Raw genomic sequence first — 25,989 nt, 5'->3', positions numbered from 1 at the left:
GCATGATGACAGAAGCACAGCAGGGCTTTATATAACGCAGAAGTCTGAGGCAGCATCAGGAACTCAACTGAGGGAGTTCATCGCAATATATACATCAATCACCATAGTTCCACTTAGTATCACATTTCGTGTCACAGTTACTTTCAGGATACCATCTCCATCCAATCCAATGCTGATAATTTATATAAAACCTCCTAGAGTCTTGCAATGTTTTCCTCATACACCACATAGCTTTACATTGTCCATCCTAGTAAATGTCCCATAGGCTTGTATCACATCTCCCTATGTTTTCTTATATACAAAGTGCAGGGTTTAAACATTTAATTCTGTTACCATGGGACTGCACTGCTTTTATGCACAGTGCATTTGTAACATTCACTGCGGAACCAGGCATGACCCCACTCAGATATCAAAATGACATAATTAAAGGCATTCATTGATTACTCATCTTGATCTCATATCTACACCTATGTGCTACACTTTTAGCCATATCTCGCTGATTTTAGAAAGGGTGAGAGGTCCAATTTCACGTTTAAACCATTAGGGGTCACCGTATCAAGCTTAAATATCCACATCGATTCTTTGCAGAGTAAAACTTCATCAAAATCACCTCTGCGATGTGAGATATTAAGCCTATATATTCCTTTTACGGTTGTTCCCCTTAGGCTATTGCCATGGACCTCTCTATAATGTTCTGCCATGTTAGTCTGACCCTTACCACCAACAATAATAGCCATTAGCCAAGTGTTCCAACACCCGTTCTTTTAGTGCCCTTTTAGTTTTACCTATATATTTAACCACTTGCCGACCGCCTTAAGCCGATGGGCGGCGGCAAGGGCTGGGCCCAAACGACCGCAATACGCCCATCGGCGGCGGCGGCATCAGCGGTGGCTGTGCGGCGATCGCGTCATCAATGACGCGATCGCCGCCGGCAATAGGCTCCGCCCACCCTACTCGGAAACCCGCCGGCCAATCAGCAGCGCCGGCGGGTTTCAAACGTGCGCGATCTGGCCAATCAGAGTGTATAATACACTTTGTTATTGTAACAAAGTGTATTATACTGGCTGCCTCCTCCGCTGATGGTCACTCGTCGTGCGACCATCAGAGAGGACGGCAGCCATTAGGATAAGTAAAAAAAAACACATATTCACCCACACAGACCCCCCGATCGCCCACCCCAGCCCTCAGAACCCCCCCTGCTCACCCCAGCACAACAAAGTTTGCACCCAAGCACCCCCACAAAAACCCATCAATCACTCCCTGTCACTATCTAGGGACGCTATCCCCTAGGTTAGGTCCCTAACTGGCCCCTAGGGTCCCCTGATCACCCCCCCTACCCTCAGATCCCCCCCAGACCACCCCCCTGTATACTGTATACGTTTGTATACAGCTGCCTTACCCACTGATCACCTGTCTATCACCTGCTTATCACCTGCCTATCACCCCTTGTCACCACCACCCATCAGAGCAGACCCTAAACTGTCCCTTGGGGGCACCTGATCACCCACCCAGACCCTCAGATTGCCCTCAGCCCCCCCCCCCCTGCTGATAACCTCCCCAGTGCATTGTTTACATATATTCTCCACTGTAATCCCTCACTGATCTCCTATCGTCACCCCGTGTCTGCCACCCACTAGATCAGGACCCAGTCTGCCCCGTACGGAAACCTAGTCAACCCCCCACACCCTCTGATCGCCCTCAGACCCCCCCCACCCCCCCAATCACCTTCCCAGTGCATTGTAGTTGATTGTGCTGTAATTGCATTTGATTGTGCTGACATTCAATTTCATTGTGCTGACATTCAATTTCATTGTGCTGTAATTGTATTTGATTGTCCCATGATTGTCCCGTGATTGGCCTGTGATTGGCTTTGATTGGCCTGTGATTGGCCTGTGATTGGCTTTGATTGTCCCGTGATCGGCTTTGTCCCGTGATCGGCCTGTGATTGGCCTGTGATTGGCTTTGATTGTGCCGTGATTGGTTTGATTGGCCTGTGATTGGCTTTGATTGTCCCGTGATTGGCTTTGATTGTGCCGTGATTGGTTTGATTGGCCTGTGATTGGCTTTGATTGTCCCGTGATTGGGTTTGATTGTCCCGTGAATTGAGTGCCCTGTGATTGGCCTGCGATTGCCTTTGATTGTCCTGTGATTGTTTCTGATTGCCTCTGATTCCCCACTCACCACCACCCCCCTGTCACTATCCTAGTGATCTAAAAACAGTGATCAGTGAAAACTGTCACTTTTTTAGTATCACTAGTGTTAGCAGTTAAGCCAGTTAGCTAGGCCCCTTTGTAAGTGTCAGTTAGTGCTCAGCCCACTACACCACAGTCACTAATTAGCGTCATCACTGTCGCTAATCAACATTGGTACTATATAGTATCTGTAAGTGATCATTACTGATCGCAGTCAGATCTATTAGGGTCACTAGGATCCACAAAAAAAAACGCAGTGTTTGCCCGATCAGGCCTGATCGTTCGCCTGCACTTGCGTTCAGCCCGCCCCACCGCAGTGACAGAATTTTTTTTCTGATCACTGCAAAAAACACCGTACAATAGCTGTGGCACTGTAAACCTCAGTTTTGATTTATTTTTTTATCAAAACTCAGTGACCACAGCTTTCTACCTCTCAAATACTCCCTTTTGCTAGGTAGGTGCTCTTTTTTTCTGGGTAGTCTCAGAGGAATACCCCCTAAATTTAGCAGCCCACCATGGCAAGAAAGGGGTATTCCGATGATGAGGTTCTCAGGTACATGGCCCAGTCGGATGAGGACGATTGGGACGCCTCATTCGACGAATCTTCCGGGTCAGAGTTTGAACCTGAATTGAGCAGTGGCTCACTGACCGATAGTGATGACGAGGTTGAGGTCCCGGCTAAAGCCAGGCGTACCACACCCCATGTTGTTGGACCGCAGGTGGCGCAGGATCAGCCTCAAGGGCAGCAGAGTGGTGTTCGTGCTGGTCTGAGATTTCATGGTGGGGCAGGCACCAGCAGCACAACATCTCCTGGACCTAGCACCAGTACTTCCGTAGACCCTGGTGAAGTGGCGAGCATGGAAGTTGAAACTGGTTCGGTGGCACGTGCAGTAAGATCCCAGTCGCAGCCACCAAGAAGACGGGCCCGTACTACCCCTAATTTACCAGAGGTGCTGGCAAACCCAAATTGGCAATCCCCTGATTCCGCCGCACCCGTACTTCCCCCTTTCACCGCCCAGTCTGGAGTCCAGGTGGAGACAGATAATCTAGGATCGGCCCTAGACTTTTTCTATCTGTTCTTCACCCAGGATCTCTTGGACTTAATTGTGGCAGAGACCAACCGTAAGGCCACACAATATATAACCGCCAATCCAGAAAAGTACCTTGCCCAGCCTTTTCGGTGGAAACCAGTCCAAGTTTCCGAAATGAAAAATTTTTGGGGCCTTCTCCTTCACACGGGACTAGTAAAGCAGAATGTGTTGCGGTCTTATTGGTCTACGGACCCAGCACATCATGTTCCCCTGTACTCTGCTGCCATGTCCAGGACACGATTTGAGAACATCCTGCGCTTCCTGCACTTCAATGACAACGAAACCTGTCATCGAAGTGACCACCCTGCTTTTGACCGGCTCCACAAAATTCGACCCCTCATAGACCACCTGTCATCCAGATTTGCAGATGCTTATACCCCTGACCAGGACATCTGCGTAGACGAGTCCCTCATACGCTTTACCGGGCGCCTTCGCATCAAACAGTACATCCCAAACAAGCGCGCCCGGTATGGGGTGAAACTGTATAAGCTCTGTGAAAGGGCCACAGGCTATACATCTTATTTTAGGGTCTATGAGGGAAAAGACTCAAAATTGGAGCCGGTCGGATGCCCTGACTACCTGGGGAGCAGTGGAAAGGTTGTGTGGGACTTGGTGTCACCCTTGTTCCAGAAGGGGTACCATCTTTTTGTGGACAATTATTACACAAGTGTGGCCCTCTTTCAGCACTTAAAAATAGAAAAAATCCGATGCTGTGGCACCGTGCGGCCTAGTCGCCGGGGCTTCCCCCAACGCCTCATTACCACCAGACTTCAACGGGGGCAGAGGGCCGCCTTGTGTGCTGACGACCTGCTCGCGGTGAAATGGAAGGACAAGAGGGAGGTTTACTTCCTGTCCACCATTCACGCAGACACGACAGTTGAAATTCAACGGCGAACTGAGGTCATTGAAAAACCCCTTGTCGTCCACGAGTACAATACTAACATGGGAGGGGTGGACTTCAATGACCAGAGGTTAGCGCCCTATTTAGTTGCCCGAAAAACAAGACGCTGGTATAAAAAAGTGTCTTTTTACCTCATTCAATTGGCAATTTACAACAGCTTTGTTCTCTACAGTAAGGCTGGGAGAACTGGATCGTTTATTCAATTTAATAAACAGATCGTGATGGAACTCCTGTATCCAGGAGGTGCCGTGGCCCAACCCCAAGATGCAACTAGCCGGCTGCATGGAAGGCATTACGCCTATCCAATTCCGACTACCCCAGGTCAACGAATCCGAAGAAAACGCTGTCGTGTCTGCAGCAGGGCTGGAATAAGGCGTGACACCACTGTTTATTGTCCCACCTGTCCTGACCAGCCTGGCCTATGCCTAGGGCAGTGTTTTGAGAGGTACCACGAGCAGGTACACTATTAGAGAGTAGGGAACTCCACACACAGCGGTAGGCACACAAGGGTCTCTCAGTGCTATTTCACACTGCTGCGATGCGTTGGGGCAAAATGCCTAGCAAAAGTCACACTTTGCGGTCCCCCCCTACGCCGGAAGTGCTTGACTTAATGCTAGTGCATGCCTACGTTACTGCGTGGCTTCTGTGGCAATATCGATCGGCCCGGAAGTCATGTTAGTCTATGGCGACGCAGTTCATTACTAGGCCGAATGCTACTCTTGTGGTATTGCCTGAAGGTCTGTTTTGGACGATACGGTGCGGCGGGCTCGACCCACCGGATATGTCAATATGCAGTGTGAAACCAAACATCGGGTTTCCAGAGACCCTAATACACAGGGCTGCCAGAAACCTCTCCTTTCACTTGGGACAAATTGCGTAATGTATTTCGCCACAACTCTGTGCGATTTGCACTTCGCACATTGTTCCATGGGGGAGGAGAGGTTTGTCCTCGGGAGGTAAGTTAAAAAAAAACAAAAAAAAACAAAAAACAGGTAAGCAAAGAAGTTAATGTTTGGTTTGCAATGTTAAGTTTTTTTATTAAAAAAGTTCAAAGGTTATTAATGTTAATGAAGTAATTGCTTTGCTGTTGCTTGTTTTTTGGGTTTTTTTGTATTTTTTTTTCTCTTTTTCCATCCAATAACCTTCCAGGTGGACCGAGCGAACGACTAACCAGCTGCAGTACTGATGGTGCATCCTGACAGAACATTGCGCGTCTGTCAGCTTACACACAAGTCGGTGCATGCAGCGCTGCAGGACGAGATTTCTCCTCCGCAGTCAAAAAGATACGTTTGCCAAGGCATATGGGCCGAGGAGTGGTGTTGGGGATTCATATGCTTTGGCAAACACTTTGTATCAAAAAAGAACTCTGGCAATGATTTGTTCATCCACATCGATCGGTGTGAATGGATAAATCAGGTTTGCCAGGGCATACGAGCTGGTGGGTTTGGATTTTTGGGGCGGCAGCTCCTATGTCCTGGCAGACGCCATCCCCTCCTTTTTGTATTGTTTTGTCTTTTTTTCTTCTCTCTTTTTTTCTATCCAGACCGACCAATCAGCTGCAGCACTGATGGTGCATCCTGACAGAACATTGCGCGTCTGTCAGCTTACACACAAGTCGGTGCATGCAGCGCTGCAGGACGAGATTTCTCCTCCGCAGTCAAAAAGATACGTTTGCCAAGGCATATGGGCCGAGGAGTGGTGTTGGGGATTCATATGCTTTGGCAAACACTTTGTATCAAAAAAGAACTCTGGCAATGATTTGTTCATCCACATCGATCGGTGTGAATGGATAAATCAGGTTTGCCAGGGCATACGAGCTGGTGGGTTTGGATTTTTGGGGCGGCAGCTCCTATGTCCTGGCAGACGCCTTCCCCTCCTTTTTGTATTGTTTTGTCTTTTTTTCTTCTCTCTTTTTTTCTATCCAGACCGACCAATCAGCTGCAGCACTGATGGTGCATCCTGACAGAACATTGCGCGTCTGTCAGCTTACACACAAGTCGGTGCATGCAGCGCTGCAGGACGAGATTTCTCCTCCGCAGTCAAAAAGATACGTTTGCCGAGGCATATGGGCCGAGGAGTGGTGTTGGGGATTCATATGCTTTGGCAAACACTTTGTATCAAAAAAGAACTCTGGCAATGATTTGTTCATCCACATCGATCGGTGTGAATGGATAAATCAGGTTTGCCAGGGCATACGAGCTGGTGGGTTTGGATTTTTAGGGCGGCAGCTCCTATGTCCTGGCAGGCGCCTTCCTCCTCTCTTTTTTTTTTTTTTCAAAATTTTTTGGCAGATATTTTTTCATCCACATTGATTGATTGTTTGACATTCATTTTTCCTTTCAGCCCACAGTGCATTACCCTTATGCCCAATATAAGGAGTATAGCAGAAACTCCTAATACTGGCCATACATGTAATGATTGCAGAGACCCTAAAATGCCAGGACAGACCCCACGAATGATGCCATTTTGGAAAGAGGACACCCCAAAGTATTCCGTGAGGTGCATGGTGAGTTCATAGAATGTTTTATTTTTTGTCACAAGTTAGCAGAAATTGTGGTTTTGTGTTTTTTTTTTTTTTCACAAAATGTCATTTTCCACTAACTTGTGACAAAAAATAAAATCTTCTATGAACTCACCATACTCCTAACGGAATACCTTGGGGTGTCTTCTTTCTAAAATGGGGTCATTTGTGGGGTTCCTATACTGCCCTAGCATTTTAGGGGCCCTAAACCGTGAGGAGTAGTCTTGCAACCAAATGTCGCAAAATGACCTGTGAAATCCTAAAGGTACTCATTGGACTTTGGGCCCTTTAGCGCAGTTAGGGTGCAAAAAAGTGCCACACATGTGGTATCGCCGTACTCGGGAGAAGTAGTATAATGTGTTTTGGGGTGTATTTTTACACATACCCATGCTGGGTGGGAGAAATACCTCTGTAAATCACAATCTTTAGATTTTTTTACACACAATTGTCCATTTACAGAGTTATTTCTCCCACCCAGCATGGGTATGTGTAAAAATACACCCCAAAACACATTGTACTACTTCTCCCGAGTACGGCGATACCACATGTGTGGCACTTTTTTGCACCCTAACTGCGCTAAAGGGCCCAAAGTCCAATGAGTATCTTTAGGATTTCACAGGTCATTTTGCGGAATTTGATTTCCAGACTACTCCTCACGGTTTAGGGCCCCTAAAATGCCAGGGCAGTATAGGAACCCCACAAATGACCCCATTTTAGAAAGAAGACACCCCAAGGTATTCCGTTAGGAGTATGGTAAGTTCATAGAAGATTTTATTTTTTGTCAAAAGTTAGCGGAAAATTGATTTTTATTGTTTTTTTCACAAAGTGTCATTTTCCACTAACTTGTGACAAAAAATAAAATCTTCTATGAACTCACCATACTCCTAACGGAATACCTTGGGGTGTCTTCTTTCTAAAATGGGGTCATTTGTGGGGTTCCTATACTGCCCTGGCATTTTAGGGGCCCTAAACCGTGAGGAGTAGTCTGGAAATCAAATTCCGCAAAATGACCTGTGAAATCCTAAAGATACTCATTGGACTTTGGGCCCTTTAGCGCAGTTAGGGTGCAAAAAAGTGCCACACATGTGGTATCGCCGTACTCGGGAGAAGTAGTATAATGTGTTTTGGGGTGTATTTTTACACATACCCATGCTGGGTGGGAGAAATACCTCTGTAAATCACAATCTTTAGATTTTTTTACACACAATTGTCCATTTACAGAGTTATTTCTCCCACCCAGCATGGGTATGTGTAAAAATACACCCCAAAACACATTGTACTACTTCTCCCGAGTACGGCGATACCACATGTGTGGCACTTTTTTGCACCCTAACTGCGCTAAAGGGCCCAAAGTCCAATGAGTATCTTTAGGATTTCACAGGTCATTTTGCGGAATTTGATTTCCAGACTACTCCTCACGGTTTAGGGCCCCTAAAATGCCAGGGCAGTATAGGAACCCCACAAATGACCCCATTTTAGAAAGAAGACACCCCAAGGTATTCCGTTAGGAGTATGGTAAGTTCATAGAAGATTTTATTTTTTGTCAAAAGTTAGCGGAAAATTGATTTTTATTGTTTTTTTCACAAAGTGTCATTTTCCACTAACTTGTGACAAAAAATAAAATCTTCTATGAACTCACCATACTCCTAACGGAATACCTTGGGGTGTCTTCTTTCTAAAATGGGGTCATTTGTGGGGTTCCTATACTGCCCTAGCATTTTAGGGGCCCTAAACCGTGAGGAGTAGTCTTGAAACCAAATGTCGCAAAATGACCTGTGAAATCCTAAAGGTACTCATTGGACTTTGGGCCCTTTAGCGCAGTTAGGGTGCAAAAAAGTGCCACACATGTGGTATCGCCGTACTCGGGAGAAGTAGTATAATGTGTTTTGGGGTGTATTTTTACACATACCCATGCTGGGTGGGAGAAATACCTCTGTAAATCACAATCTTTAGATTTTTTTACACACAATTGTCCATTTACAGAGTTATTTCTCCCACCCAGCATGGGTATGTGTAAAAATACACCCCAAAACACATTGTACTACTTCTCCCGAGTACGGCGATACCACATGTGTGGCACTTTTTTGCACCCTAACTGCGCTAAAGGGCCCAAAGTCCAATGAGTATCTTTAGGATTTCACAGGTCATTTTGCGGAATTTGATTTCCAGACTACTCCTCACGGTTTAGGGCCCCTAAAATGCCAGGGCAGTATAGGAACCCCACAAATGACCCCATTTTAGAAAGAAGACACCCCAAGGTATTCCGTTAGGAGTATGGTAAGTTCATAGAAGATTTTATTTTTTGTCAAAAGTTAGCGGAAAATTGATTTTTATTGTTTTTTTCACAAAGTGTCATTTTCCACTAACTTGTGACAAAAAATAAAATCTTCTATGAACTCACCATACTCCTAACGGAATACCTTGGGGTGTCTTCTTTCTAAAATGGGGTCATTTGTGGGGTTCCTATACTGCCCTAGCATTTTAGGGGCCCTAAACCGTGAGGAGTAGTCTTGAAACCAAATGTCGCAAAATGACCTGTGAAATCCTAAAGGTACTCATTGGACTTTGGGCCCTTTAGCGCAGTTAGGGTGCAAAAAAGTGCCACACATGTGGTATCGCCGTACTCGGAAGAAGTAGTATAATGTGTTTTGTGGTGTATTTTTACACATACCCATGCTGGGTGGGAGAAATAACTCTGTAAATGGACAATTGTGTGTAAAAAAAATGAAAACATTGTCATTTACAGAGATATTTCTCCCACCCAGCATGGGTATGTGTAAAAATACACCCCAAAACACATTATAGTACTTCTACTGAGTATGGCAATACCACATGTGTGGCATTTTTTTGCAGCCTAACTGCGCTAAGGGGTCCAAAGTCCAATGAGCACCTTTAGGCTTTACAGGGGTGCTTACAATTTAGCACCCCCCAAAATGTCAGGACAGTAAACACACCCCACAAATGACCCCATTTTGGAAAGTAGACACTTCAAGGTATTCAGAGAGGGGCATGGTGAGTCCGTGGCAGATTTCATTTTTTTTTGTCGCAAGTTAGCAGAAATGGAAACTTTTTTTTTTTTTTTTTTTTGTCACAAAGTGTCATTTTCCGCTTACTTGTGACAAAAAATAATATCTTCTATGAACTCACTATGCCTCTCAGTGAATACTTTGGGATGTCTTCTTTCCAAAATGGGGTCATTTGGGGGTATTTATACTATCCTGGAATTCTAGCCCCTCATGAAACATGACAGGGGGTCAGAAAAGTCATAGATGCTTGAAAATGGGAAAATTCACTTTTTGCACCATAGTTTGTAAACGCTATAACTTTTACCCAAACCAATAAATATACACTGAATGGGGTTTTTTTTATCAAAAACATGTTTGTCCACATTTTTTGCGCTGCATGTATACAGAAATTTTACTTTATTTGAAAAATGTCAGCACAGAAAGTTAAAAAAAATCATTTTTTTGCCAAAATTCATGTCTTTTTTGATTAATATAATAAAAAGTAAAAATCGCAGGAGCAATCAAATAGCACCAAAAGAAAGCTTTATTAGTGACAAGAAAAGGAGCCAAAATTCATTTAGGTGGTAGGTTGTATGAGCGAGCAATAAACCGTGAAAGCTGCAGTGGTCTGAATGGAGAAAAAGGCTCTGGTCCTTAAGGGGCGAAAAGACTGTGGTCCTGAAGTGGTTAAGGTGGCAGGGACACTCAATCATATATACCACCCTTTCACTGTCACAATTTATAAAGGATTTAATTTCACATGTAGTGTTGCCTCGTCTATTGTGAAAATTCTTGGTTTTATCGACAAATGGGCATAGTTTACACTTGCCGCATCTAAACATGCCGTTTGGCACGCGTTCCTGTAGCCACGAATTAGGTCTAGCCTGCATCTCACTGTGGACCAAGCGGTCTCTCAGGTTGGGGGCCCTCCTCGCAGTCAGCAAGGGTCGAGGGCCCACAATCTCAGACACCTCCCTTGATGACGTTAGCACCGGCCAGAACTTAGTCAACAGGTTCGTGGTAGAGTGGCCAGAAGGTCTATCTTACACGACTCTTCTCGGTCTCCCTCACCCCCAGGCGAACCTATGCAAATTGGGTACACAAGGCTGAGTCTGGGGAAGAGGAGTCACAGGAGCCCAAAGAAGAACGCTTTACAAGGGTCCACTAGGCCAGACAAATGCTACCACCTGGGGTTAGTCAAAACCATAGGTGAGCAGGGTTCATCCCTGAACGATGGTCGGCTGATTCTTCCTTGTTCGGTCACGTGGGAAGGTCGGACCAAGTCCGCAGAAGCCATGGTGGACTCGGGTTCGTCAGCGAACCTCATAGATTACGATTTTGCTAGGAGTTTGGGAATACCGTTATCCGCATCCGACCGGCAGATTTCGGTCACTGCAGTGGATGACTCTCCATTGCGCAGTGCCCAGTTTCTTTCCCAAACCCCCCTACTGTCATGTTGTTTAGGGGCATTGCATGAAGAGAGTTTACAGTTCCTGGTCCTGCCGATGAAAGGCTCTGCTGTTGTTCTCTGCAGGGGTGTAGCAATAGGGGGTGCAGAGGTAGCGACCGCATCGGGGCCCTTGGGCCAGAGGGGCCCCGAAAGGGCCCTCCATTAACTGCAGTATTAGCTCTCTATTGCTCCTGTACTTATAATAATCACTTTTATAGATACTTTAAATAGTGGTAATCATTAACAAACTATTCCCCATCCCCTTCTTGCACCTCTGACACTGTAGTTGCCATTGGTAGGTTTTGGTGCGCCATATTAATTGTTATGTATAGAGTGCTTGGGGGGGGCCCCATTGTAAAACTTGCATCGGGGCCCACAGCTCCTTAGCTACGCCACTGGTTCTCTGTATGCCCTGGTTGAAGCTTCACTCTCCGCTGATTGACTGGGCTTCAGGACAGCTACTGAACTTGTCAGCCCATTGTCATGAGCACTGTTTGAAGAGGGGTGAGGCGGATAATACCAAGATACAGGTCACAGGAAAAGCAGGACAGTGTACAGATATTTCTAACAGATCCTGTTCCTCACGGTTACCTCTCATGCATGAATTAGATAGCAAAAGCCCCAAAACAGACGCTTTAGACAGGGGTTTTGGGCCCAAAAACGTTCTATCACCGAAAAAACTGTGAGAAAACGCGGAAAAGCCGCCGCGTGTGCTGAAAGCAAGGCGGCTGATTCCGCGTCCAACGCGGCGGTTTGCACGCGTAGGCACGGATCTGGGACGGTGGCAGAACGCGGAGAAGCTGCCGCATGTTCTAACAGCAAAGCGGCTGTTTCCGCGTCCAAGGCGGCGGTTTGTATGCAGCAGCGTGCCTTTGGTGTGGCTGGGTCTGTTAGTCCACATGGACAAAAGGAGAGCTCTGCGTGCGCGGGCCAGAAGTCAGGACCTTTATACCAGCAGGGGAGGTGTCAGCTGATCAGGACGATCAGCTGATTCCTGCTGGACTCATGATTGGCTGAGTGGCTCGGGCGGGGCAGCAGAGTTCAACAACTATATATTCTGCTTGCTTGTCAGTTGCTGGTTGTCTACCATTGCGAACACTTATGTGGAAGCATACAGACCTTAGTCAGATCCAACAGTGTGTTTGAACCAGGAGGTCCTTGGAATTCACACTGAGCCAGATTACTTTTGTAAATCATTTGTGTTATATTCTAGCATAGTTCCAGGGTGTTGAGATCACGGCCCTCACACCCCAGACTAGGGAACTGTATTATCATTTGTGTTATATTCCAGACTAGTTCCAGGGTGCTGAGAACACGGACCTCGCACCCAAGACTAGGGAACTGTATTATCACTTGTGTTATACTTCAGACTAGTTCCAGGGTGCTGAGAACACGGACCTCGCACCCAAGATTAGGGAACTGTGTTATCATTTGTGCTATACTCCAGACTAGTTCCAGGGTGCTGAGAACACGGACCACGCACCCAAGATTAGGGAACTGTGTTATCATTTGTGTTTTACTCCAGACCTGCTTGTAACGCCCATCTTCCAGGGGTCACTAGCTACCGGGTCTTCTTGCTATCCAGCCTGGGACTCCGTCCCTTGGACGTTTCAGGCTGCCGCAAGATCTTTGTACTTCCCAAGGGAGGTATTTCTCATACTTCCAAGGACCTCCTGCTCCTCGGGTGGTCCTCTCTCAAAGTATTACTGTTACACCAAACACTCACATATCCAAAGGTGTCCAGAGGTTAGCAATATATCTGATTGTCGGTGATACTGCAGATCATCAATAATCGGGTATATATCTGCATTCTTGGTGATACTGCAGATCACCAATAATCAGATTCTCTCTGCGTGCTGACACCAATCGTTACAAAAAGTTTGCAAGGATACACACAAGACAAGTTGCCAAAATAAAAGGGAAATAACGTTACCAGCGTACGTTAAAACGTGGTTGGCGGGAGAATGCCGTTTCCGATTCGATCGGGATCCTCCCTAGCTATACTCTACCTCCAAGAGAAGATGATCTGTGACTGGCCTAGCTGCTGTTTTATAGCAAAATGTGTGCCCCGGGGCCACCCCAATGTCCAGATCCAGGAATATCCGATTTCCTGTTTAACGCGTGCAACTTCAAAGCGTTCCTGTGTTAGTGTTTGATCTTTTCAGAGATTTCAGAACACTTCCATACACCCAATTTCCACAGGTAAAACTATAGTCTAGTTCATACATCAAAAGAATGTGGAGTGAGGCTTCCTCCTGTCATATGTAAATTCCAAGGCTTTTCCTGTCCACTTTGAACTTGGCAGACTCAATTAGTCAGATAGTGTTTTGACCAACAGGCAGCTGTTTACATTAATACAAAGATCAAAGCAATGCACTACCTTTGCAGGATGCCAGACAAAAGGGAATCGTTACCTAATTACCCGTTCCTTGCTGTCCAGAGGAACTGTATGCTAATGTCCAAGCTCCCCGCTTCCAGAGGAATTTAATGCAAATGTAGGTCTAATGACACACACACAATCACATTAACAGTTTCCATGAAGCTAGCTGCCAATACCTTCAAAGCCAGACTGGCTAGCAGACAATCACATATGATACAGTAGTACACAGTATGGGAAAATATGGCTTCTGTGTTCTGCATATTATCCCAACATCATAACTAACTGCGATATCATGACAATGTTAATCCAGGGATTTTATCTGATTGCCATCTGGAGTCAGGAAGGAATTTTTTCCCTTTTGGGGCTAATTGGACCATGCCTTGTAAGGGGCCCCTTGGGGCTGATCCTCAACTGCAGTATTAGCTTTTTATTGGTCATGTGCTCATAATAATGACTTCTTTAGATACTTTGAATAGTGATAATCATTAACAAACTGCTCCCCATCCCCTTCTTGCACCTCTGACACTGTGGTTGCCATTGGCAGGTTTTGGTGCGCCGTATCAAATGTTATGTATAGAGTGCTTGGGGGGGGGGGGGGCGCCAATGTAAAACTTGCATCAGGGCCCACAGCTCCTTAGCTACGCCACTGATATTGTACAACCACAACTGTATCATTAATGGACACTCTACAGCCTCTTTTGCATGATCAACTGAAGTCTGTGAATTTACTACCTGTCAGCTAGCTAGCTAGCTAGTGTCACTTTTGACACAGTGTTACAATATGCTGCCACTTGGGTGCATGTAATAGCAACTAAATTGCACTTGTTGCCAGCAACCAAGAGGATGAACTGCCTGACAAATGAGTAGTTCAGCCACCTGTGGAAAAGAGGCCTAAGTGCCCTTTTACACTTAATGCGTTCGTATGCGTTCGTATGCATAAGTACACTTGGTACTCGTTTTTTCCACAGCAGTGCATCGGGAAAAAGACTTCAGTTTAAACGCATATAGTGGGAACCGTGCCACAGGAAAGCATGGGCATTTCTTTGAAAATCAGTTTTCTTTCAGTTATAACCGAGAGCAACTGATAATGGTAAGTGTAAAAGGACCCTTAGTAATATATCATAAATAATGCTCAGTCTCACAATTATACAGAAAACACTTCACCCTTTGAAAGAGACACTGAAGCGAAAAAAAATATATGATATAGTGAATTGGTTGTGTACTATGAATAATTACTAGAAGATTAGCAGCAAAGAAAATATTCTCATACTTTTATTTTCAGGTATATAGTGTTTTTTCTAACATTGCATCATTCTATAATATGTGCACATTACATAACACTCAGCATTCAAAATGAGTCTTTCAGAGCAGTCTGTGAAGTAATGACCTCTCCTCTAGCAGAGGAAAAGTAAATAGTCCAGGAACAGTTGAGATAATAAAAGTCAGATAACAGCCCTCTCCACAACTAACTTATTCGGAGAGCTTAAAGAGAATCTGTATTGTTAAAATCGCACAAAAGTAAACATACCAGTGCGTTAGGGGACATCTCCTATTACCCTCTGACACAATTTCGCCGCTCCCCGCCGCATTAAAAGTGGTTAAAAACAGTTTTAAAAAGTTTGTTTATAAACAAACAAAATGGCCACCAAAACAGGAAGTAGGTTGATGTACAGTATGTTCACACATAGAAAATACATCCATACACAAGCAGGCTGTATACAGCCTTCCTTTTGAATCTCAAGAGATCATTTGTGTGTTTCTTTCCCCCTGTTCTCATGCACTGAAGTTTCAGGCTGCTCGTTTCTTCCTGCAAACAGCTTTGCCCTTGTCTGTAATTCCTCAGTATGTGAAAGCCCAGCCAGCTCAGAGGACGATTTATCCAGCTTGTAAAAGATAAGAGAGAAGAGAGAAGCTGCTCTAATCCTAAATAACACACAGGCAGTGTGCATAGAGGGGCCTGGAAGGGGGAGTTCATAGCAGAACCACAACACTGGAGAACTTGGCAGCCTTCCAGACACAGGCCGACAAGTCTGACAGGGGAAAGATACATTGATTTATTACAGAGACAGTGATAGTATAAAGTGCTGCAGTAAGCCAGAACACATTAGAATAGCGTTTTGAACTTGTAGGATGATAAAAAACAGGATGCAATTTTTGTTACGGAGTCTCTTTAATGGCTTGTTTGCATAGAGTTAACAACTGGAGTTTCTCAACTCTTCCTGTACTGGAAACAATTACACTGATGTATCTGATCTTAATGTTTTATTTCTTAGCTGTACTACACATACAAATCATAATATCATCATTTTTTTTCGCTTCAGTGTCTCTTGAATGGCTGTGAACTAACCAGCAGGCGGCAGCATAGCATTGCTTTATATAGCAGCAAAACATGAATGATTTGTACAAAGTCAAAATAAGAGGCACATGTTTAATCACCTTATACAACTGTGGAAAAGCCCACTTGAAGGAACACAATATGCTATATTAGGTAACAGAGCGTTGTACCATATTTGCAACTGATGAAAGTAGAGTGTTTGGAAACTAAGTGGTTAGATAAAATGCAATCCTCATGTTTCTTCCCTTCATGTAGCTTGTGTCACAGGCATGTTTCACCCAGCATGTTTCACACAGTAGCATTTTTTCACTAAATAGAAAATAAATGTGATGTCATAAGCTGATCATCTAAATTCTACATCTTTCGTTGCCTGTAATAACCCTCCAATCAGCATCCATTGGTGTATACTAGGGATGGTCAATGAGATGCAAATAATTCTAAACTGATGAAAACATTTATGCTAATTTTATTAAAATGTATGCAGCTTGAAAATGGACGAACTGCTACTGCTGTGGCATTTGTTCAGGGCCGGATTTACCATAAGGCATTGTAGGCACGTGCCTACAGGCGACTGATGATGAAAAGGCGGCTCACTCCCCTCCCTGAGTGCCTCACTCCCTCCTTCCCTATGCAGAGTCCTGATGAGAGTGTAAATGAGAGGTTACCCACCCTGCTCTTGGCACTTCACTGATAAAATCCCCCTTCAGTCAGGGGCAGCTCTAGCTACTTAATACTGAGGTTCCTCTACAGGGGAGGACTGGGACCTTTTGGCCTGGGGGGAATACACAACCTAGAGGCCCTTTCACGGCAGCCCCAGCCCAAATCCATATCTTTTTTGTTAACAAATGTATATAGTGTAACGCAGCAATACATGCAATTACATAGATTACCCCTACTAGCAACCAAAGCTTGGGGTAAAAAAAAAAAAAAAATTGCTGTAAAGTGCTGCAGGAGATGCCAGTGCTATATAAATACATAATAATAATACGGTAGGACATATGACTATGGTAGGATTAGAGTGTGAGCTCCTCTGAGGACAGTCAGTGACATGACTATGTACTCTGTAATGTGCTGCAGAAGAAGTCAGTGCTATATAAATACATAATAATATGGTAGGACATTAGACTATGGCAGGATTAGACTGTGAGCTCATCTGAGGACAGTCATTGACATGATTATGTACTGTGTAAAGTGTTGTAGAAGATGCCAGTGTTATATAAATACATAATAATCCTATACAATAAAAGCTAACTGTCCCTGCGTCATCCACTTTCCCTGCCTGTCCGTTAGTGGCTTTTTTGTACTGCGCATGTGCGCAGTACAGACAGCCGTTGGGACGGTAGGTTGGGCCAGTGAGCAGGGCGGTGCGTGCGGTCACTGACTGGCGGCGGTAATTTGACTACCTAGAGCCTGTTTTTAAACGGGCTTAGGTAGACTAGTAATAATAATATTGTAGGACATTAGAGTATGGCTATGGTAGGATTTGATTGTGAGCTCGTGATGACAATCAGTGACACGACTGTGTACTAATCTCTGCAACATACATGCTGCAGAAGATGCCAGACGTCAGAGAGAGCATGACCAAATAGTAGGAACTTTCTGGGAGAGACAGATGCATAAACAGGAGATGAGGGATGTGAGAAGGAGAAACTGAGAACATAAAAAAAATGGGGGGGGGGGGGGGGGAGAGGGGATTAAGGTAGAAGCACAAGACATGGGGGAGAGGAGAAACAGCAGAGAGATCCCACCAGGACTGCTGGCTAGCTCTGTTCCATTTAGCAGGGATGAAAGAAGCCATTGCATTTGGGAGAAAAGAGAGTGGGGGAGGAGGGGGGCCTGGGAAGAAATGCACACGCTGGCTGGATGAGAGCAATCAGGCTAATCTCCGTATCTCACACTCATTATATCACAGTGAAAGCAGTGTGCACGTCCTTCCTCACCCTTGTCTGTGTGCAGGGGTGCAGCTAAGGTTTTTGTGGCCCCAAGCGGACTGTAGCAAGAGGCCCTATCCTGCGGCGCGCGAAGCGCGCCGCGGCGAAAAATGGGTGTGGCTATCCCGCATAAGTGGGCGTGGCCATGACATGTGGGTGGAGCAGGAGGGCGGATTGGGGCGGGGCTGTTTGCGGGGAAAAAATGGATGTTGGGGTGATTGAGGCGCGCGTAGCGCGCCGAAAGATTGGCGCGGCCATGACATTGTATGGGCGAAGCTTAACCGTAGCACAGCAAATATAGCCAACTATGACCATTAAATAATAAATGCAGCAACAGTTACCCCAGACACCAGAAAATAAAAACGCAATTTGGGCCACATTTCAGCAGAAATCAAACGCAATTAGGGCACATTTTCAGCAGAAATCAAACGCAATTAGGGCACATTTTCAGCCGAAATCAAACGCAATTAGGGCACATTTTCAGCAGAAATCAAACGCAATTAGGGCAGAGTTCAGCAGAAATCAAACGCAATTAGGGCCACATTTTCAGCAGATATCAAACGCATTTAGGGCACAGTTCAGCAGAAATCAATCGCAATTAGGGCCACATTTTCAGCAGATATCAAACGCATTTAGGGCACAGTTCAGCAGAAATCAATCGCAATTAGGGCCACATTTTCAGCAGATATCAAACGCATTTAGGGCACAGTTCAGCAGAAATCAATCGCAATTAGGGCCACATTTTCAGCAGATATCAAACGCATTTAGGGCACAGTTCAGCAGAAATCAATCGCAATTAGGGCCACATTTTCAGCAGATATCAAACGCATTTAGGGCACAGTTCAGCAGAAATCAATCGCAATTAGGGCCACATTTTCAGCAGATATCAAACGCAATTAGGGCACAGTTCAGCAGAAATCAATCGCAATTAGGGCCACATTTTCAGCAGATATCAAACGCATTTAGGGCACAGTTCAGCAGAAATCAATCGCAATTAGGGCCACATTTTCAGCAGATATCAAACGCATTTAGGGCACAGTTCAGCAGAAATCAATCGCAATTAGGGCCACATTTTCAGCAGATATCAAACGCATTTAGGGCACAGTTCAGCAGAAATCAATCGCAATTAGGGCCACATTTTCAGCAGATATCAAACGCATTTAGGGCACAGTTCAGCAGAAATCAATCGCAATTAGGGCCACATTTTCAGCAGATATCAAACGCAATTAGGGCACAGTTCAGCAGAAATCAATCGCAATTAGGGCCACATTTTCAGCAGATATCAAATGCAATTAGGGCACAGTTCAGCAGAAATCAATCGCAAATTCGCAATTAGGGCTGCGGCTGCAAAAAGAAAAGAATTTACTCACCTGGCAGGCTGGCACTGGCAGAAGTCTTCTCTCCCTGGTCTCCTCTCCCGGCCGGCTTCTCAGGCGCGCAGTTCCCACGGAGCTTCCTCCCTGGCTTCCTCCTCCAATCTCCCGCGCTGATTCATGCAGGGCTACGGGTCGGGAAGATGGCCACCCGAAGCCCTGTACTGGAGACATAGTCTCCAGAGCAGGGCTTCGGCGGCGGCCATCTTCCTGTAGCCCTGCTCTGCTCTGCCAGCCCGGCGGGGCTGCGGGGAAAAAGTGACGTCACGCCGACGTCACGGAGCCGCCGAGGCCCCTAAGATTGTGAGGCCCCAAGCGACCGCTTGGTTCGCTTTATGCCTCGCGGCGCCCCTGTCTGTGTGTCCCAGGGTAAGCTTCCAGGCTGTGCAGCAGTTCTTTCTCTGCTCACGCTGGCTGGATGAGAGTCCACACTCAGTCATGCTGGTGCAGCGCAGACTGTCTCTTGACAGACTTTGAAATTGCCAGGGTCTACTCACAAGGGGCGGAGCCCAACCTCCGTGCAGGAAGCAGAGCATTGCCTGCACATACAGTATTGGTCAAGGAAGCTTCTCAGGCTGATCATCTGCCGCCGGGTACTAGTGAGACCGACCAGCGCAGCCTCACTGTGCTTAGGGGAGACACAGGAGGAAAGAAAGAAGTCGGCCCCCTTCCTCTTTTGCGGAGCATGCAGCGGCCCAAAATACAGAGGCAGGAGGCGGCCCGGGGGGAAAATGCCTCCCATCCCCCCAGGCCAGTCCGCCCCTGTTCCTCTAGCTACCTCATACTTGGAGGCACCTCTAGCTTCTTAATATTGAGGGTACTTCTGGCTGCCAAATACTGAGGGGCATCTGTAGCCAGGGCCGGGCCGAGGCATAGGCTGGAGAGGCTCCAGCCTCAGGGCGCAGTGTAGGAGGGGGCGCAGAATTCATTCAGCTGTCATTCCTAATTGTGTTTGAAGCAGAAATAAATAAGAAAAGGGGATGCATGGCAGTGACTGCAAGCCAGATAACTAGATATTAAGGTGTTGGGGAGGTTGTGGGCCCTGTGGCGCCTCTTAGTCTAATAGCAATCAGTTTGTGATGGCTGGGGTGGCAGGGATGGAGGGGCGCACTTTGGTGTCTCAGCCTTGGGTGTTGGAGGACCTTGTCCCGGCTCTGTCTGTAGCTACCTACAGTTGTGTTCAAAATTATTTCAACCCCCAATGCTGTAAAGGGTTTTGGGGAATATACTGTACATTTGTAATTGTGTTCAGAATGAAATCTTACAATGACTTTTTAAAGAACCAAATGCAACTAAAATGACATCAATTGTTTTTGTAATACAGTATTACATGTTTCTTGTGATTTCTTCATTGACACAATTATTCAACCCTTTAAAGACTACCACTCTTAAGAACAGAGGTTCATTCAAGTGTTTTCGATCAGGTATTGAAAACACTTGTGAATGTTAACGAACAGAAATCAAGCATAATAAGCACCAATTAGGCAGATTTAAAATGACTGTGATACTCAGCTCCTTCTAGACATTTACTGGTGTGTTTACAAACATGGTGAAGTCAAGAGAATGGTTCTGGAAGACAAGAGAAGAGGTGATTTATCTTCACAGGAAGGGCAATGGCTATTAGAAGATTGTACAAATGTTAAACATACCAAGAGACACCATAGGAAGCATCATTCGCAAATTCAAGGCAAAGGGCACTGTTGAAACGCTACCTGGTCATGGCAGAAAGAAGATGCTGACTTCGACTTCTGTGCGCTACCTGAAGCGCAAAGTGGAGAAAAGTCCCCGTGTGACTGCTGAGGAACTGAAAAAAGATTTGTCAGATGCGGGTACTGAAGTTTCAGCCCAGACAATAAGAGTGGGTCCACACTAGACCCGGTTGCAGGACGGACACTGCAGTCCGGATCAGGGGAAGTACCCACCGTACTGAAAACTGATGAAAGTGCATCAGTTTTGCATCAGTTTCCGTTCAGGTTTTTCCCTGACAGAAAACGTCTCCATCATTAGGAAGGAGTGGGAGGATTTTTTTGGGCCAATCATACAGCTCAGGCTATCCGTTTTAATATCCGTTTTTTGCCTGTGGAGCTGGAGATGCGTTTTCTCATTACTTTCACTACCCGTGCGTGTATCCGTGGTCCTGATCCGTTGCGTGAAAATGCAGCAGATCCGGACCTTCCGTTCAGGTTTTGAAAACGGATCCCCGCAAACGCAGACGGATCCGTTTTTTACTTGGGTTAGGCTGGCTGCTATTTTCAACATTAGTATCCGGGACTCCGTTTTTCATCAGGTTTGAAAAACGCAGCCACGGATACGTTTCCGGACCTAGTGTGGACTAGCTCTTAGGCGCACACTGGGTAATGAAGGCCTCCATGCCAGAACTCCCAGGTGCACCCCCTTGCTGTCTCCAAAGAATAAGAAGAGTGGACTGCAGTATGCCAAAAGTCCTGTGGACAAACCACTAAAGTTTTGGGATAGTGTTCTGTGGACTGATGAAACAAAATTAGAGCTGTTTATGGATCAACGCTATGTTTGGAGGATGAAGAACAAGGCCTATGAAGGAAAGAACACCTTGCCTACTGTGAAGCATGGCAGGGGGTCACTCATGCTTTGGGGCTGTTTTGCTTCTGCAGGTAAAGGGAAGCTTCAGCATGTGCAAGGTACCATGAATTATCTTCAGTACCAGGAAATATTGGATGAAAATGTGATGCAGTCCGTAACAAACCTGAGGCTTGGGAGACGTTGGACCTTTCAACAGGAAAATGATCCCAAGCATACCTCCAAGTCCACTAGAGCATGGTTGCAGATTAAAGGCTGGAACATTCTGGAGTGGCCATCACAGTCACCAGACTTAAATCCGATTGAGAACCTCTGGTGGGACTTAAAGAAAGCAGTTGCAACGTGCAAGCTTAAGAATGTGACTGAACTGGAGGCTTTTGCCCATGAAAAATGGGCTAAGATACCCGTAGATCGCTGCAAGACACTTGTGTCAAGCTATGCTTCACGTTTAAAAGCTGTTATAACTGGAAAAGGATGTTGTACCAAGTACTAAGAATGAATGTCACTTGGGGGTTGAATAAAACTGATAATGATGTGAGCACAGAAAAGACATTTGTGGTTATTTCATTATAAATGTTATGTTTTATTTGTCTGACTTACAAGTGCCTCTTTGATTTAATTGTAAACAAAATGACTGAAATGATCAATCAATGTCAAACTGGCCAAAACACTCAATTTCAGTGGGGGTTAAATAATTTTGAACACAACTGTATGATGAGCAAGGGTAATAAGGAAGAAGTGACAGCTGGGACAGTCAGCACACTTGTGGTGCAGTTTGGTAGTGGCTTGTAGGCTCATGGAGGGTGAAGTCTAAGATGCCAGAACAACTGTGCCTATAGGCTCCTGTGAGGTAAATCCAGACCTGATTTCATTGATATAGATTTGAGGATTACACGGGTGTATTTTCATTATATTGGCAGCTACTAATGTCTAGGTCTACTTTGTTTAGCTTCAGGGTCCTTTTCACATTATGCGCATTGGGTTGCGATGGCATCGCAATACAACTCTGCCAAAAAGTCACATTGCGAGTTACACATGTGGTGCAACCATATAGTGGACCATACAGAACAATAAAAGTATGCTTTACTGTCACTGTAAACACACACGTTGTATGGTAAATACACAGCATGCTGTGCGTTACTCCGGTGGGATGTCCAGCACAGCACCGTAGGTGAATGAACCCTAGGAATATCATTGCATTTCAATTAGGATGCAACAACATTGTCCATTGTGATGGAAAGCAACAGGTTCAGTGTGAATGGACCCTCAGGATCACTTTTACTCCAGGCTTGCTGCTCAGTATGCTTTGGAAAGCCTACCAGATGATTCAGACTTACTCAACACTGGGGACAGATATAAAATAGCCAACTGGAGCAAACAGTGCAAGATCTGCTCTGCTAGCAAAGCGGTGCGTGTTCCATTTTCGAGACTATTCCGCCTCAATGGATGGTAAACGAAAATCGGAAACCACGTACAAAAATGTTCAATAAGGCAATTGTGCTCACATTTTTAAGAATAAATACATTGTATTTATTATTTTCTGGGTCAAAGAGTTCACTTCCTGACTTGCGTCACGGAGTAAATTACAAAACTGCTCAGAAAAAACGCTTAGAATACAGATAAGCACAAAAAACGAATCGCCCACCCAAGCGTTGGGAATCGAAAAAAAAATATGCCTTGAAAACCGCCCAACGCGGACGGACACGCGGACGGAACGCAATGTGAGTAAGGCATTAAACAGACAAAAAAAGTCAGGTTTTTGGCTCTATTGCGGACCAAGCCTGAAGCCTGGTACACACCTTCCATTTTGATTGATTTTAGATCAATAGAACATAATGTTGTATAAAATAAATTGGTTACAGAAGATCAAGTGTTCTCACATGGGCCAGTTCTGAAGTCCTGATCCTGCAGATCATGAATTTCTGGTGCTACCCCAAGCCAATGCATCCCTGATCACTCAGAACTCAATATTTGCATCTTTTCTACATTTCCAGTGAGTCTATAAGAAGCACTGCATGCAGGGAAGTTTGACTCTGCTAAATCTGGCCTTATTGGATGATTAGCGATTTACATAAGGCTAATTTCAAAAGAAGCCCGTCAAGACGTATTGTAGCTGACATTTTAACTTAGTCTTTCGTTGTTGTTTATTTATTTATTTTAAGAAGAAGACACCAAATGGTCATCATTCACTAACGCCTGTGAGCCACTGTCCTGCAACAAGTAACCAATGTGCCATAGTCTGGGCACAGACTGGTATACCTCCTAACTCTATTAACTCCTTCCTGACCGCCTAACGCCGATAGGCATTGGGAAGGTGGTAGTGCCAGGACTGCCTAAGGGCCCTTTTACACTTAATTAGTTGCTCTCAGTTATAACTGAAAGGAAACTGATTTTCAAAGTAATGCCCATGTTTTCCTATGGCCTCTTTTACACTTAACGCGTTTTAACTGAAATCTTCTTCCCAATGCACTGCTATGGAAAAAATGCGTACCAACGCTCACTAACGCATACTAACGCACACCAACTGATTAAGTGTAAAAGGGGCCTAACGCCGAAAGGCATCAAGTCCTCGGGCTGGGCTTTGCAGGGGATCGTGCGCGCTCCGCTCCGTCATCAGTCTAGAAGACTGTTACACGGCGAAACCACCATCTATTTACATTGTACAGCGCTGCAATCTACTGCAACGCTGTATTGGGGACAACCGTGTCACTCAGCTGTCCCTTAGAGAGGCTCCGATTGCAATCCCCTCTCATAGGCTGATGCCTATGAGAAGGGATTGCCCTGACTGGCTGCCGAGGGGGAACAAAAAAGAAAAAGAAAATGTACATTTTTATTAAAAATGTAATCAGAATGAAATTAATAAAAAAAAAAGCTGCAGCAGAGCTCAGAAAAGGGGGGGGGGGGGGGATTCATTAGTGTGCTCAGTTGTGTGGCTCTGCAGCAAGCCATTAAAGCTGCTGAGCACTTATTTATAAAAAATAGCCTGGTCACTAGGGGGGTGTAAGCCTGTGGTCCTTAAATGGTTAAGTAGTAAAAAAAAAAGAACACCTGTGAGCATAAAAAAAATATTCACCCAAAAAAAATTTCTTCCAACACTTTCACACACTACAGCCCTAGCAGTTCTGAAGATCATAAGCCAGAGTTGTTGTTTTTTTTCATATTTCTACAGTAATGGTCACAAAAATTCTAGAAAAAACATCAATAAAATAAGCAATGCAATAATTTAGAGGTTGCCTGTAAAGTGTATACATGAGCAGCATCTAAATAATGCATTGGTCTATACAGATAATAGCAAGTTCCCGTCATGCTCATGTTTCCTACTGGAGACAACACCCAGAGCAGACGTTTGTGGAAATGACTATACACATGTAAGAGAAGGCAAGAGAATCAGCTTTTTACCCTGAGGTTACAGTAATGAAAACCTCACACTTACCAAAGCCAGCTGTTGTTTTCAAGACCATAAGGTTGGATTCACTCTGCATGCATTGCATAATAATATGTACAGTAATTAGTGGTGGTCATGACAAAGAGAACTCATGGAGAAGCATGTGATCAGTTTGGTCAGTTGATAGATATGTTAGTCTCTGATTTGCTAGTCATGATCATGTGCTAAGGCAGGCTGTGATCAGAGCAAATCAGGGCTTTGCAAATCTGTCAGCTGATCAAACAAATCATGTTTCTCCATGAGTTCTCCTAGACATGACCAGCAGTAATTATATTGTGTGTGAACTATAATGGACACTGGCCAGCATTCACAGGGCTGAGCAATAAAAACAAAAAATCAGCTAGGTAAAATACCGCATTTAGGTATTTTAGACTTTTTTCCCCAATTCACAAAGATTTTAGAAGTTGTCTCTGACGGCATTTCAATAGTAAAAAGCATCCCCAACATCCCTTTAGAATGTACATTTGCTATAGTTCCTCTGCTCCCTCTGAATCTGAATCCTTTTTTAAAGTGTACCTGACGTGACATGTGACATGATGAGATAAATATGTGTATGTATACTACAAAACATATTAATAACCAGGCTGTATTACTTGTTTTATTTTGCTGCCTGAAAGAGTTAATTTCTAGGCATGGAAGTGACTGATTCTATGTTGTCAGGAGCTTGTCGGAAATACAGTAAACATCACTGATAAACAAATTACAGCCATAAAAGTTTTACTTGCAGAATACAACTTCTGAGGGCAGGGAGGGATAAAATCCATGAACTATTGACATTTTTCTAAATCTAAGACATTTCATAGGCTTCC

At 45.0% G+C, this 25,989-nt stretch overlaps 1 protein-coding gene across 2 annotated transcripts in view; it reads right to left on the bottom strand.

The window, feature by feature from the left end:
* The window catches only part of LOC137570722 (mitochondrial transcription rescue factor 1-like), a 63,678-nt gene extending 38,427 nt beyond the window's left edge, over positions 1-25,251 (bottom strand). The window contains exon 1 of one of the 2 annotated variants that reach the window (XM_068279427.1): positions 25,169-25,251. In XM_068279427.1, coding sequence (XP_068135528.1) covers positions 25,169-25,226 — 58 coding nt within the window. In that variant the 5' untranslated portion in view covers positions 25,227-25,251. Of the gene's footprint in view, positions 1-19,176; positions 19,266-25,168 lie in introns of those variants that run through there. The other variant, XM_068279429.1, reaches the window with a different exon arrangement.
* Between the last annotated feature and the right edge of the window lie 738 nt (positions 25,252-25,989).

This window comes from Hyperolius riggenbachi, chromosome 4 (genome assembly GCF_040937935.1).
Source record: "Hyperolius riggenbachi isolate aHypRig1 chromosome 4, aHypRig1.pri, whole genome shotgun sequence".
Lineage (NCBI taxonomy): Eukaryota > Metazoa > Chordata > Amphibia > Anura > Hyperoliidae > Hyperolius > Hyperolius riggenbachi.
The sequence above is the reverse complement of the archived record's forward strand: the minus strand, read 5'-3'. Positions and strand labels throughout refer to the sequence as shown.